A 15,535-nucleotide genomic window follows, 5' to 3' on the forward strand; every position below is an offset into this window, starting at 1 on the left:
CCTAGTTTTGGAGTTGCCAGAGGTTGTATAAGTAGGTCCTTCCTGTATGTGAAGGAGTTGCGTGCTCCCATGGAGACCACAAAACCAATGGAACAAGTGAGATGGAGAACAGTGAGTGAGAAGACACTATGGAAGGGGCATCAGTTAAGAACACTACAGACTATTAGGGCAAATGGAGAGGGAGGCCAGTACTCTCTGACGGACATGAAAACAATATTGCGTGCAAACATGATAAAGGCCTTCAACTCTCTGTTTTACTAAAGGCACGATATTTAATATCAGTCAGCCTCAGTTTCCTCATCTGTAATAGGAATAGTAATACTAATCTTCTCAGAAGGGCTAAAAGAGGTCATTCATTCATTTATCTATTCTTTTTCCAAATATTTATCAAACAACTTAGATGCCAGGCTCTGTGCTAGGGGATGGGTGTGTAAAATAGACAGATATTAAACAAGTAAGCACACATCTACATAATTTCAAGTTGGGAAGAGTATCGTGAAAGACAGAAACAGTCCTATGAGAGAAAATAATGGCTGATGCCGTTAGTTGAATGGTCAGAGATAGCTTCCCTAAGGATGTCACATTTTGAGTCTGAAGATGAGCAGGAACAAGCAATGCAAAGAGAAGGAAGATTCAAGGTAGAGGGGCCAACATAGCCTAGAGACCAAATCGAGAAAACACTTGAAGATATGGAAATAGACTAGTGTGGCTGGAATCACAAAAGAGGGGAGGAGACAAACAAGAGTTAGGCAGGAGCTGGATCTTGTAGGACTTTGTAGATGGAGGTAGATAACTTAGCTTTGCTAAACAAAACGGGAAACAATTAGACTGTTCTTAGCATAGCGCCTGGCACACCAGTGAATGATTACTAACAGTTAACACGATGATGGCTCTGATGATGATGATGGGGAGGAGAAGAGATGGGAGCAGAAGGTGACACACTGGAGTTTGCAATCACGTGGGAACACACTTCTAGGTAATACTAGACAAACATTCCTGATTTTAGAAAAGCAGATTTTAAAAACATCAGGTGAAGGATAGCTAGAGATATCAAGGATTACTCTATTGATAGAGATATTAGAAGGGACATTGTTTTATGGGGCATAAAAAGCTTTAAAATTTTAACTATGAAATCATGAAACATCATAATGAGTAATGAAGGCTAATAACCTCAGAAAATTTTTAGTCCCTGTGTGGCTTCGCTCATCTCTTATCCCTCACTCTTTATTCTCTCCTTTTGAGTGAGGCCACATCCCCCTCCTATGTGCCCCGATTAACCCAGGCTGGTCTCCAGGATCACGTCTTCACTTACTTAAGGGGCATTTCAACCTGAAGTTCACATCGCAAGAAGCCTCATGTGAAACACTGCTGTGTGATCGGGTCCTGTTTTCAGCTCTTGGCTGGACCAAGCCTAAGTGCCGGCATATTTGGTTTGCTTTGAATTAAAATGTAATACTTAAATAGAGTTTTGAAATCATTATACAAAACAAATCTGGATACACAGCAGATACAAACAAATGAGCACACGTATTAAGATGTGGCTGTAGGACCTGATCTGTTCCAGATGTTAAAGCTTGCTTCTCACTGGGCTCTAGATCTCACACTGAAAATTTCATATAAACTGTGTTTTTCAGCCCAGTTAATTTTAGCTCTCTCTACAGGAAATAGTTTCTTTATAAGAACTCTGTTTGTTTATTTTTCATTTTTTATGAGTAGTTTCTCTTCGGGAACTTGTTCAATCTGATGAATGTAAAAGTCAGAAGCCATTTGGGCTATTCCATTGGCCAAAAATTGTGGATCACAGGTTATATATTGGGTCTCTGGGCCTGAAACAATCAGTGTTTGCTGGATGAATAAGGCAATCAAAGAAAAATCTGGGCCTGGTCCACAGAACATTAAAATTTTGAAGTGGTCCTTATCATTTCTTTGCAAATGTGATCCACTATAAAGAATGAATTTGGAGCGACACCTCTATAGGTGACCATGGCATGGCTTCACCCAACTTTGAAAAAAAAGCGCTTTCTTAATACAAACCAGGTTCAAATGCGAGTCATTTTTCTCTAAGTTATTGCTGCAATAACAATAAAACAAATCAAAAACAGTAACAAAAAATTTCTGTGGCTTACAACAAGTACGTTGATTCCTTGCTCATGTTAACATGTTGGTTTTGGGTCAGTGGCAGCTCTGCTGCTCTGTTCCTTGTCCCATCTCTGCCTGGAACCCAGGCTCTTGGGCTTGTGAGAGGGGAAAGTGAAAGATGGTTGAATCACACAGTGACTCCCAAAACTTATGCTTGGAAATTGGTACCTCACTTCTGCTCACTTTCTGCTGGGCGAAGCAACAGGACATAGGCCAAGCCCACAGTCACTGGGAAGGGTAGGTATTAATTTTGCACGGGGAGGCATTGCAAGTCACATGGCAATGAGCAGAGACTTTCAGCCCTCTTATAAGGAGGGACATGAATAATTAGGAAAAGTAATACAATCTATCTCAGTGCAGGAGCACAAAGGAAGGAGATTTTTCTTGGAGTGGGAGAAGAGGGTGCTAAATCACAAGTCCTCGAATGTTGAATGCAGGATGTGCTGCAGCAGTATATGGATCGCTTTAGAGCATTTGATGAATTTTAGTTGAAACTCTCTTTCAAATACGTTATGGTTAAGGTATTGCCATGTCTGAGATCCAGGGAGAATATAGGCTTTCAGAATTAATAAGGTTTCATTTCCACAGAGAGAGGAACACAGCCAAAATCAATCGTACCTTCTAGGTTTAGGGCCCTTGAGCCCTGTAAGTTCCTCTTAAAACATTTGGACTGCAGCTGCTTTCTCCTTGCTAAAGTCCTTGAATTTCATTAGTGAGGCCCAGGGGAACGGCTCACTTAGTTTGCTCTGATGCTATTTGGCTGTTTTTCTTCCTTCTTGTCATCTTCTAATGGGCAAAATGGAAAAGAGAGCCTCCGATCTTAGCAGGAGCGAATGGAGCCCTGGAGGATTAGAGAGCAGGAAGATATCTTACTGTGTTTTATGCTTTATGGTTTCCAAGAATTGCAGTCTATGTCTGCATCTCTAACAACAATGGAACCATCATACCACGCCTTACAGTTAACGAATCCACAGGCATTTGTTAAATAGCTCTTTGCAAAGTTCTATGTTAGATGCTGAAGGTGATACAGTCTTTCCTCAGAAATTTGCTGTTCATTTAGAGCGATCTTTAGCATAGCTTTACAGTATGTGAAATTTGTGTTACAGCTCCTAGAAAGGAACTAGCTTGGTATGAGTCAGGGGAGAGGCATGTGATTTTCATGTCTGTGTAAGACTCATCATATGGCTGTACCATAATTTAGTCACCCTCCTATTATTAGACATTTGGAATATTTTCAATTCTCGTTATTATAGAACATAATTTAATGTGGATCCTTGTGCGTCTATGCCTGTATCTCAAATGATTTCCTTATGTTAGAATGTTCAAAATGGAGTTACTGGGTCCAAAACTATGAACAGTTTGAAGACTCCTGACACATACATATTGTCAAATTATTTCCCAGAAATTTATCCTTCCATCAGATATGGATGGGAGTAACAGTGCTACCATATCCCCACCAGCTTTGTCATACTTTCAAAATTTTCCTTTTACTGCCTGTTCTCTTTGGTCTGGATAACCTTTCAAGTTCAGCTTAAAGGTTATTTCCACTGAGAAATATTCCATAATCCCCTGGATGAGTTCAGAGTTTTTGGTTAAGTCAATGATTCTCTATACTTTAAGACCTTTTTATATCACCCTTTCACTATTCTGCAATGAAATTCATAGATGACATACCCTCACTACACACATTACATTAAAAAATATAAAGTTAGGGGCCGGCCCGGTGGTACAGTGGTTAAGTTTGCGTGTTCCGCTTTGGCAGCCTGGGGTTCACCAGTTCGGATCCTGGGTGCGGACCTACGCACTGCTTATCAAGCCATCCTGTGGCAAGTGCCCCACATATAAAGTAGAGGAAGATGGGCACAGATGTTAGCTCAGGGCCAGTCTTCCTCACCAAAAAGAGGAGGATTGGTGGTTAGCTCAGGGCTAATCTTCTTCAAACAAACAAAAAAAGAAGAAATATATAAAGTTATAAGCATAAGATTTAGAAGAAATAAAGCAAAGTAAAAAATATATATGTATTTATTTCAATACGTTAAAAGCCTGGGAAGCTGCGCTTGGAGACAGAATGAAGTAGTAATTCGTTTGCTCCCTGAATCACTGTGGATGCCACAGCACAAACACAGGCTGACAAGGCTGTGTAGGTTGGTGATGAATTTTCTGAAATGGTGACCAACTGTTGGCAGATTTCCAGGAGGAAAAAAAGAACTTCTTTCAATTTACACTCTACTTGTAATCCTGGAAATTCCAGTGTGTGTTAAAATTGGGGAAAAAAGTTTTGTGTTTAGTAGGTAAAATACAGCTAACTTCTACATTTAGTAACAGCACTGTCACTTTTACAAAGGTCACACGGAACATAGGATAATTCTTGTGTGTGACCCTCTCTCACATTTCAGGGTGTTTAGCATCTTTAGTCCCCAGCCACTAAGTGCCAAGAGCGCCCCACCACCATTGGGTGAATAATTAAAACAAAAACAAAAAGTGCCTTCACAGATTTCCAAAATGCCTAATTGTGGTGCCTACTGAGAACGGTTGTGTTAAGTAATAATACAGAATCCTGCACTTTCCCAAACAGGACACTCATGCTTTTAAAAAAATATGCTTGCTTGGGGCCAGCCCTGTGGTGTAGTGGTCTGGTTTGGTACTTTCCACTTCGGCAGCCTGGGTTCATGACTTCAGATCCCGGACGTGGACCTACACTACTTGTAAGCCATGATGTAGCACCATCCCACATATGAAGTGGAAGAAGATAGGCACAGATGTTAGCTCAGGGCTAATCTTCCTCAGCAAGAAAAAAAAAATGTGCTTGCTTAACGTAAGTCCTTTGTGAGTAGTGACTGTCTTTCACAGCATTATCACTGGCACAGGCCCTGGCATTTGTTGATAATGGTAGCTGAAGGAATGGCTTAACATTTGGGTGGCTAGATCTTCCAAAATAATTCTATGTTACAGGAATAGTAGTATATCTATGGAATAATTCCTGATCTTGGTGAGAAACCTCTAGTGTTTCAACATCAAAAATGTCATCAAGAATAACAATGGCTATTCTTTAGTCCCCATTTTCTATTACTAGGCATTTTGCTAAGGAATTCATACTATTGTCTTATCTATTTAATTCCAGAACTCTTGAGCTAGTCCTATACTTAGTAACTTGTTCAAGGTTATTAAAGGAGGTTTGTAAGTGACAGAGGTAGGAATTAAACCCAGGTCTATACGACTCCATAGATTGTGCTCATGGCCAATACACTGTAAGATATTGATCACTGATTTAAAACAGGTGGTCTTTATCCTATGCTGGAAATTTTCTTTTGCTTCTAACTTTCTAAGAGTTTTGCTTCCAATAAATAGGAATGTTAACAAACTTTTGGACATCTATGGAGATGTATGGTTTATCTTATTGGATTTATTGATGAGCTTAATTGATAATTTGTAATTTCAAACAATTCGAGCATTACCTTTATTCTCATATTTGATTTCATATATAAACCTAACAAAGGAGTGAATTCATTTTCTAGAACTGTGATTAGGATTTTTGTATCTATATTAATAGATGAGATTAATTCATAGTTTTCATTTGTATTATCTGTGTTGGGATTTGGTAGGATGGTGCTGAGAAAAACTAGTTGGGAATTGTTTATGTCTGAGGGTGCCTTAGGACAAATTATATATGGGAATTATCTGTTCCTTCAAAGTTTAAAATAACTTACCAGGTAGAGCATCTTTTGGGAATTTTTTTGGGGAAAGCAATTATTTGGTAATGTTTTAAGTTTTACCCATAGCTTATTGTCTATTCAGATTTTATATTTCTTCCCCTTGAGATAATTTAAGTAATTTATATTTTTTCTAGAAATAACCATTTTAAACATTCAACTATATTAGAGTAGAGTTGTGCATAGAATTATGACATTAAACAGAGTCCTCAGTATTTGTCATTTTTAATTTTGTGTATTTGTTTATTTTCTTTTTTCTTTATTGCCAAAGTTATGTCTTTTATATCTCCATCCCCTAACTGTTACCGATCCGCTCATTTTGCCTGCCACACAGTGTGCCGATTACCAAGATGACAGGTTTGCAGCAGAGAAATGGTTTATTCACAAGGCAGCCAAGTGAAAAGACGGGAGAATCAGTCTCAGATCTGCCTCCCCTAAAGTGGGGATTAGGGATTTTTATAGGATAGAGGAGCAGGGTGGTCTGAAGTGTGGGAATAGAAGATTGGAGGTGGGGAAAAGTGAGGTAGCTGGTGATCTGTGCAGGCGTAGTCAAGCTTCATGGTTCTTCATAGGATGCATGTTCACAAAATGGTGGCATTAGCATGATCTGAGGGTGGAGTTTTCGGCTCCCTAACCTCAAAGGGTCACCTGTCAGGCATTCACTCAGGCCCGGGTGATGAGTCAGTGGTCTTAACTGGCCTGAACTGGACAAGGAGTCCGCTGTCAGTTCCTGAAAAATGTAAGCACCCGTTACCAAGGCAACCCAAGTATCAGAGATGTTACCTACAGCGTGGGGGTTAGTAATGTGCTATCTAACTACTTTCGCAAACAGACAACTAACTGAGTATAGTTAAAGTGTGTTGGCCCCCCGATTTTATAACCTCCTTTAAGAAACAGTCCCTGAATATATTCATAAATTCTAATTTCTTTTGTATTTGTTTGTAAGGTTTTCTTTTATTTTTACTGTATTATTCCTCATTTTAATCCTTTTTCCAATTTTTCAGGTTGACTCCTTTATTCTCTCTCTCTTTCTTTCTTCTACTTTTCTGTCTGTCTTTCTTTCAATAATGAAAACAGTTTAGTCTATGACTTCCTCTGATTACAGATTTGGCTGAAACTTGTGTACTTTGATGTTGTGTTCTCATATTTGGCTGTTTTCTAAATAGTCCAAAACGGTAAATTTATTTCCTCTTTGACATTGTAGAAATTATTAGGAGAACATTTAAAAAATTCTTATGCTTTTGGATATTTTTCGACTCAAGATTTTGTCAGTTTTTAGTGTTATTTCACTGTGCTACAAATGATCCACTGACTACTTTCAAATATAATATAAATACGTAACCCAAATTAAATTGTAACTCATTTTGAATCTGCCATTTCCTCATCTCCAAATATTGCTATCGTTGCGGATGTGCTTTTGTTGATTAGGATTAAAGATTTATTTTATTCCTCTGTTTAGGTTCGAGAAGATGAAACCTTACTTGGAAAAGTCTGTGGCAATGAAACCTTCTCTCACATTAAATCTATTGCTGGTAGTATCTGGATTAGGCTTAAAATAGATGCTTCTGTTGTAAGAGCCAGTTTCAGAGCTCTTTATCAAGTCGGTAAGAAAACTTAGGCCTTAATTTTTAAATGTCTAATTTGCCTGATTGTAACCTTTTAATTTCTTGAGGTAATTTAGTCATTTTCTGTCCTCCATTGGCAAGGAAATAATTCTAATAGCAAGATCACATTCCAATTTATCCTTCTAAAGTTAGATTTTGCAATAAAATTGAGGGCAAGAATCTTTTATTTCTGGGCAAACACTACTATCATTTTTCATATTTACAGCTTGTGGAGGGGAATTGACTGGAGAAGGGGTCATTCGCTCACCCTTTTATCCTAACGTGTATCCAGGAGAAAAGATCTGTAGGTGGACCATCCACCAACCCCAGAGCCAAGTAGTTCTTCTCAACTTCACTAGCTTTGAAATTGGAAGTTCTGCCCACTGTGACACAGATTATATTGAGGTAAGAGTAAAACATCTTTGAGTATTTGTTTTTGGTTGAATATTATTAAAAATATTATCTCATGTTATCTTCACATCAGTGACATGAAAAACTAGTTTGTACAGACTAATATCTTTTATGAATATAGATGCAAAAATCCTCAACAAGATACTAGCTAGCTGAATCCAGCAGCATATAGAAAGGATTATACACCATGACCAAGTGGGATTTATCCTAGGAATACAGGGTTGGTATACATCCACACATCAGTTAATATAAAATAAAATAAAGGAAAAAACCACATGATTACCTCAATAGATGCTGAAAAAGCACTTGACAAAATTCAACACTTCTTCATGATAAAAATACTCAACAAACTAGGAATAGAAGGGAATTTCCTTCATATGATAAACGGCATCTATATAAAACCCATGGGTAATATCATATTTAATGATGAGACACTAAATTCTTTGCCCCTGTGGTCAGTAAAAAGACAAAGAAGTCTGTTCTCACCACTTCTCTTCTACATTATACTGGGAATACCAGCTAGGGCAATTAAGCAAGGAAAGGAAATAAAATGTATCCCAATGAAAAGGAAGGAGTAAAACTATCTCTATTCACAGGTAACATGATCTTTCATATAGAAAATCATAACAAATACACACACACCCCCCAAACTGTTAGAACTAATAAATTCAGTAAGTTGCAGGATACAAGATCAAAATATGAAAGTCATTTCTTTTTTATACACTAGCAATGAGCAATTTGAAAATAAGATCAAGGAAACAATTCCATTTAAAATAACATAAAAAAGAATAAACATAGAGGAATACATCTTTAAAAAGATGTGTAAAACATATACTCTGAAATATAAAAATATCACTGAAGGAAATTGAAGACCTAAATAAATGGAAAGCCATCTTATGTTCATGGAATAGAAGACAATGTTGTTAAGATGGCAATACTCCCCAAATTTATCTAAAGATTCAATTTAATCCCCATCAAAATCCCAGCTAGTCCTTTTGGAGAAATTTACAAGCTGATTGTAAAATTCATGTGGAAATGCAAGGGAACCAGATAACCAAACGCTTCTTGAAAAAGAAGACCAAAATTGGAAGACTCACACTTACCAATTTGAAAACTAAGAACAAAGCCACAGTAATCAGGACAGTGTGATATTTGACTAAGGATAAAGATGTGGAACAATGGAGCAGAATTGAAAATCCAGAAATAAATCCATAGCTTTATGGCCATTGGTTTTTGAAAAGGCTGCCAAGAAATTTCAATGGGAAAATATGGTTTTTTCAACAAATGGTGCTGAATATCCACATGCAAAACTATGAAACTGGACCTCTTCCTTACACTGTATACAAAAATTAACTCAAAATGGATCATAGACCTAAATGTGGGAGCTAAATCCATGAAATTCTTAGGAGAAAACATGGGAGTAAGTATTTACGACCTTGGGTTAGGCAATGCCTTCTTAAATATGACATAAAAAGCACAAACAAAAAAGAAAAAATAGAAAAATTGTACTTCATCCAAATTAAAAACAAATAAGCTAACTTTAAAAATGGGCAAAGAATATGAAAATATATTTCTTCAGAGAAGATATGCAAATAGCCAATAAGTGCATGAAAAAATGCTCAACATCACTAATCATCAGGAAAATACAAATGAAACTACAATGAGATAAACTGCTTCACATCTAGTAGTATGGCTGTAATCAAGAAGTCAGGTAATAATGAGTGCTGACAAAGATGTGGAGAAATTGGGACCCTTTTAAAGACACTGCTGGTGAGCATATAAATGGTATAGCCACTTGGGAAAATGTTTGGCAGTTCCTCAAAAAGTTAAACATAGAGTGGTGATTTGATCCAGCCGTTCCACTCCTAGGTATATACCCAAGGGAAATGAAAATGTATATCCACATAAAAATTTGTTCATGCATGACTGTAATCATTATTCCTAATAGCCAAAAAGGAGAAACAACCTGAATATCCATCAACTGATGAATGGACGAATGTGGTATATCTATCCAGTGGAATATTATGTGGCACTAAAAATGAATGATGTAATGACACATGCTACAACATGGATGAACTTTGAAAACATGCTAAATGAAAGAAGCTAGTCACAAAGACCACATATGTACAATTCCATTTATTTGAAATGTCCAGAAAAGCAGTCTATAGAGAGAGAAAGTTGGTTAGTGGCTTCCTGGGGCTGGGGTTTGAGAAGAATGGGGAGTGTCTGCTAATGGGCATGGACTGACTAAATGTTCTAAAATTGATTTTTACTACATTAATAAAAACATTTAAGAAATAGTTATTCTTGGAGCAGTTTTCCAAAATATATATCTAACAAAATAAATTTGAACATATCTTTTTTACTTAGATTGGGAGCAGTTCCATTTTGGGTTCTCCTGAAAATAAAAAATATTGTGGCACAGACATATCTCCATTTATAACATCCGTGTACAATTTTCTTTATGTCGTGTTCGTGAAAAGTTCTTCTACTGAAAATCGTGGTTTTGTGGCTAAATTCAGTACTGCAGATTTGGGTAAGAGATTGAATCTTTCTCTTGCTTTGCCTCTTGGGCTTGTATCAGAATAAATGAACAATGGAAACAAATTGTTATAGAAAATTCATCTACACTGTAAAAATTCTCAACTACACTCAAAAGCAAAGAAAATATATATTTCCTATTCAGTGCATGTTAATAGTTAATTGATGTCTGTGAACTGAGTTATCTTAAGCGGCATTTAAGGACCATTTTTCTTTTTGAGCTTTTAAGAGATTACAATCAGATTATTTTATTTTGAATTTCAGATAGCTTGTTGGTTACTTATTCTGATAATTATTATTATTTTAATTTTAACAGCTTGTGGAGCAATTCATACAGAGTCAACAGGAACCATTCAAAGTCCTGGCCATCCAAACGTCTACCCCCATGGTGTCAACTGTACCTGGCATATATTAGTCCAACCTGGCCACCTGATTCGTTTGACATTCAGGACATTTAATCTGGAGTTTCATTACAATTGTACAAAAGACTATCTGGAAATTTATGACACTGGTTCTGAGATATTTCTTGGGAGGTGAGATTATTTTGTTTTTGTTTTTTGAACACAAAAACTTCCTGCTTTCTACCTTTCCTGCTTCAGTGAAGATGTTAAAACCTATATTGTGTTATAAGAACCAGGTGAGATCAACATGCTTCTTAATGACCATTTCCACATCACTACTCGCTACTCTGTAGCCTTGGCTTTTAGTAATTAAGTTTTGACATATGTAAATACCTTGAAGTCATCACCAAAATCAAGATAATGCACATCCATTATCCCCCAACTTTCTTCTTGCCCATTTTAATTTCTCACTTCTGCCTCATCCCCATCCCCTGGAAACCACTAACTGGCTTTCTATCACGCTAAATTAGTTTGCATGTTCTGCAATTGTATAAAAATGGAATTGTACTGTATGTACTCTTTTTTTGTCTGGCTTTTCTCAGTCATCATAAATTTTTTGTTGAGCTTCTTGGATCTGAGGGTTTATAGTTTTATCAAATTTGAAACATTTTTGGCCATTAGTTCTTGAAATACGTTTTCTGCCTTTCCTCCCCTTTAGGGACTCTGATTACATGTATCTTAGGCCATTTGATATCATCCCACAACTGATTGATACTCATTTGAATGACTGATACTCATTCATTTGATTTTGAGTCTGTGTTGTCTGTGTATTTCTTTTGGAAAGTTTCTATTGCTATGTATTCAAGATCACTAATCTTTTCTTCTGCAATATCTATTCTGCTATTAATCCTACCAAGCATATTTTTCATCTCAGACATTTTAGTTTTCATTTCTACTAGTTCAATTTGGGCCATCATTTATCTCTTCCTTGTCTCTACTTTACGCATTAGTCTTTTCCTCTAGCTTCTTAAATCTTTGGGATACAATTGTAACTATTTTAATGTCATTGTGTCATTTCTTGCTGTATTTTGATTGATCAATTTTTCTTGTCATTATGGTTTATAATTTCCACCTTTTCATGCCTCATAATATTTGATAGGATGCCTGACATTTTAAATTTGTGTTTTTCTTCACTAGACATTACTGTATCCTGTAAGTATTTTTGAGCTCTGTTTTGGGATGCTGTTAAGGCACTTGGAAACAATTTGATCATTTCCGGTTTTGCTTTTATATTCACTTGTTTTTTGTCCCTGAAGAGTCATTGTCTTTCATTGCTTGATACCCAGTGTCTTGAGAGCCATTGTTTTATATATTTTGTCTAGATTTTTACTTGTTTCAGGTGCGGAGAAGTTGAATGATCTACCTAAAGTCAGAATGCCTCTAAGTGATAGAGCTGACTCTAGACAGTGTGCTCTATGAGTTTATGGTGTATAATTTCCATTTGTTATGTAAGTTTATTACATTTCTGTTAATAAGTTCATTAATATGCTATATGGCAACCTAGGATAGCTTGTAACTTTTAATTTCATTAAGCTTTTTATACATGACAGGTCACACACATAAAACCATTTCAGGGAAGTGATAACAAATAGGATGATCTTCAGCAACTTTGTCAATGTTCTGTGTGTGAAATATATTTGTTTGTTTTTTAAGGTTAATAGGAGATATTATTAGCATTATTATTATTTATACATGTCCTAATTTTTGGTACATCATTTCAAGTGAACTAAAAGTTTTTAAACCTGTATTCTTTCTTGGTTTCAAATAGATATTGTGGAAAATCCATCCCGCCTGTTCTTACTAGCAGTACCAACTCATTAATGCTTATACTTGTGGCTGACTCTGACCTTGCTTACGAAGGCTTTTTAATAAACTATGAAGCCATTGATGCATCAGCAGGTAACAAAGCAGCATTGTATACTTAGTTTCATTTACTCCATTACAAAATGGTACTATGAGAGCCCTTCATCCCCAAATCTGTGGCACACAATGAAAGCTGTAGAGAAAAAAGTGTAGCGACTCCAGTGCCTTCCTCGTTAAAAATAGAGTAATGGTTAGTCAAGAGTATGCTATCAATGTTACATTTTCTGATTTTGATAATTGTGCAGTGGTTCTGTAAGAGAATGTTTTTGTTCTTAGCAACTGTCTACTGATATTTTGAGAGGTAAAGATACACGGGGTCTCCAAGTCATTCTCAAGTGGTTCAGATACTAAGTGAGTGAGCAAGTCAGAGAGCGAGAGAGAGAAAGAGAGAGAAAGCAATGGGGGCAAAATAGTAATATGTAGTAAATCTGGGTAAAAGAAATTCAGGAGCTAGTTCTTACAGCTTTTCTGTAAAGTTTAAAATTTTATCAAATAAAAAGCTACCCAAGAGTCAGAATACTTATTTTAAGAAGTTGGAAGAAGGACAGCTGCAGATAAGCATGAGAGACTACTGCATGGAATTCTTTGGCAGAAAATGGAAGAGTTCTTGGCAAAATATACATTTCTAAATTTGACTTAATGAAATTGAAACTTTTGGGCATTTCTTCCTTTTATTGTATTTTTCCTATTATTTAATTCTCATCATTACTTTGCTTTTGGCAAATGCAGCATAGGAAACAAATATCTTTTGTGAGCAGGGTCTATGAGGTCATATATAAACCAGCGATGCCCCCGGCCCCAAAAGCCCATGGAATTTATGAGGGTGACATGTTTTGTTAGGCTCGTATTCCCACCTGGGATATGTACCTTTTCAGAGAGTCTGAGTTGTCCTTTTGCATCATATTTGGAAAGATATTTCCTGGACCAAAATAGTATCCAGTGTAGAGCTGCAGTAGATATTTGGTGACTGAGCTTCCCAAACATTTCACAGCCTCTGGGTGGCCCCAGAAGCAGGGTGCGATTCATTGATGCTCCCTTCAGAAAGTGCTGGAAGCCTTTCCTGTGCCAGGATGAATTCCCTCTGACACAGTCTTGCATCTAGAAATCCTTAGGAGTTCATCGCCTAAATAAGTAAATAAATAAATGAATGAATAAATAAAAGTTAAAAAAATATCTCCCACTTACTCAATTTCTCATTTATTTCTTCACTGAGTGACTGACCACTACTCTTCATTTCAAGCGAAACTGCTGTTTTCTGCAGTAGTTCAAGTTCTGTGTTTTGGTAGCATGGCTTTCGGTTTCTCCAGAATCCCGAGGGTGAGAGAGTCATACACCTTTCTCTCCTGTGGGACTCTCTCTGGGAGACAGTTCATTATCCAGCTCGATCACATGGGAAATTGAATCTCCATAAATTCCAATAAGTTCTGTTACGCGACTGACATAGTCACTGGACTGCGTTCAGGTGTTTAACATCCAATGACCAAAATTGGCTTTTCAAGAAATTACAGTGTGCACACAATTTTCCATACTTCTGTGGTTTTATCTGCCTCATATATTTGGCCCAAATCACCCTGAATATTAGATTAGGAATTGGAGCAAGTTGCTTGAACTCTCTGGGCCACAGTTTTCTCATCTGTATAATTAAGGGATTGGATTTGATGGTCTTTGGGATGTCTTCTGGCTCTAATCAACTATGAACACAAGTTTAATTTGCTGCATGAATAAACTAGCTGTATCTTAGATAACATATGACGCAGATGGGGCCTCTGGAAAGTATTATGGAAATCTTTGTAACATTATGTAAAGTAAGACATGTTTCTGAATTGACTAAAACAGCTCTGCTAATACCACACTAGCTTGTAAGGCAATATCTGGTGCAGTAAAAACCGAGAGCAATCAAAATAATCTGGCAGGGAAGATGTTAAGTTAAATTTTTAATTAAAAGAAGTTTTCAGAAAGATAAGATACAGGTAAAATCGAAGTAAGTTGAGAAAAAGGAAAGAAGCAAGCTGGGCAGAAGAGGAAACTGATTAAGAAAGAGATCACAAGAAAAGATGAGTGATAAAACAGAAGAGCATCCTGAGGCGGCAAACACGAAGATTATCCAGTCGTTACTTTGTGTGATCATCATTACTTTGGACTCTGTTGGGTCCAGACAGGGCTGAAATCACAGAGGAGGGTGTGCTCTCTTTTTGTCCCTTGGCCAAGCCTGGCTGGTCACTGTGTGCCTGTCTTTTGCTGGATGAACTCATTGGCCTAACACAGGCAAATATTCTTAACAATCCTCAGATGATTGGATCCAAGAGGCATATGACACCCTCAACTTAGCATTTTGGAGCCTGCCTCAGTTTCCATAGATCAGCATGGGAGTGACTGGCTCTCATGAATAGTTGAGGGTGGCCCCTGCAGGACACACTCAGGAAAGGACGAGGCTCAGGGCACTGATGTTGGGGTTGGGCTGCTGACAGCCAGGCAGAGGACCAGCCCTCCAGGCAGCGTGAGCTGCCCACCTGGAAATGCGGAGGCGTTAGCACTCTTTCTTTTCAGCTGTCATCTTATGTTCAATATTTTCTGAAGAATAAAACAGTGTCAGGGAAAAGCTCAATCGTTGGTCCTCATCCTATTTTCTTGCTCTAGCAGAAGTTATTTTCAGAGCAATAATGACAGTATTTGGTTGTCGAGTTTTAGTTCGTTGGCTCAGCAGGTGCGTTTCTCTGCTCGAGTCTTGCCTGTCTTCGTCTGATAAAGGTTAAACGTCCCGACTCGAATCCAGTTACTTTTCCATCTGTAGCTCATGCCGTGGAGCTATGATGTCAGCCCCTAAATATGTGCTTGGGAGGGAAGCAGTCCGCTTCTGGTCATTACT

General features: G+C 37.3%; 1 protein-coding gene across 2 annotated transcripts in view; it reads left to right on the forward strand.

Annotated features, from left to right (window-relative positions):
• Window positions 1–15,535, forward strand: part of CUBN (cubilin) — a 256,044-nt gene that overhangs the window by 39,411 nt on the left and 201,098 nt on the right. For both annotated transcript variants that reach the window (XM_070600806.1, XM_008510973.2), the window contains 5 exons: window positions 7,309–7,453; window positions 7,680–7,858; window positions 10,235–10,400; window positions 10,722–10,938; window positions 12,575–12,705. In XM_070600806.1, the coding sequence (XP_070456907.1) occupies window positions 7,309–7,453; window positions 7,680–7,858; window positions 10,235–10,400; window positions 10,722–10,938; window positions 12,575–12,705 (838 nt within the window). The remainder of the gene's footprint in view (window positions 1–7,308; window positions 7,454–7,679; window positions 7,859–10,234; window positions 10,401–10,721; window positions 10,939–12,574; window positions 12,706–15,535) is intronic.

The sequence above is a fragment of the Equus przewalskii genome, chromosome 30 (genome assembly GCF_037783145.1).
Source record: "Equus przewalskii isolate Varuska chromosome 30, EquPr2, whole genome shotgun sequence".
Classification (NCBI taxonomy): Eukaryota; Metazoa; Chordata; class Mammalia; order Perissodactyla; family Equidae; genus Equus; species Equus przewalskii.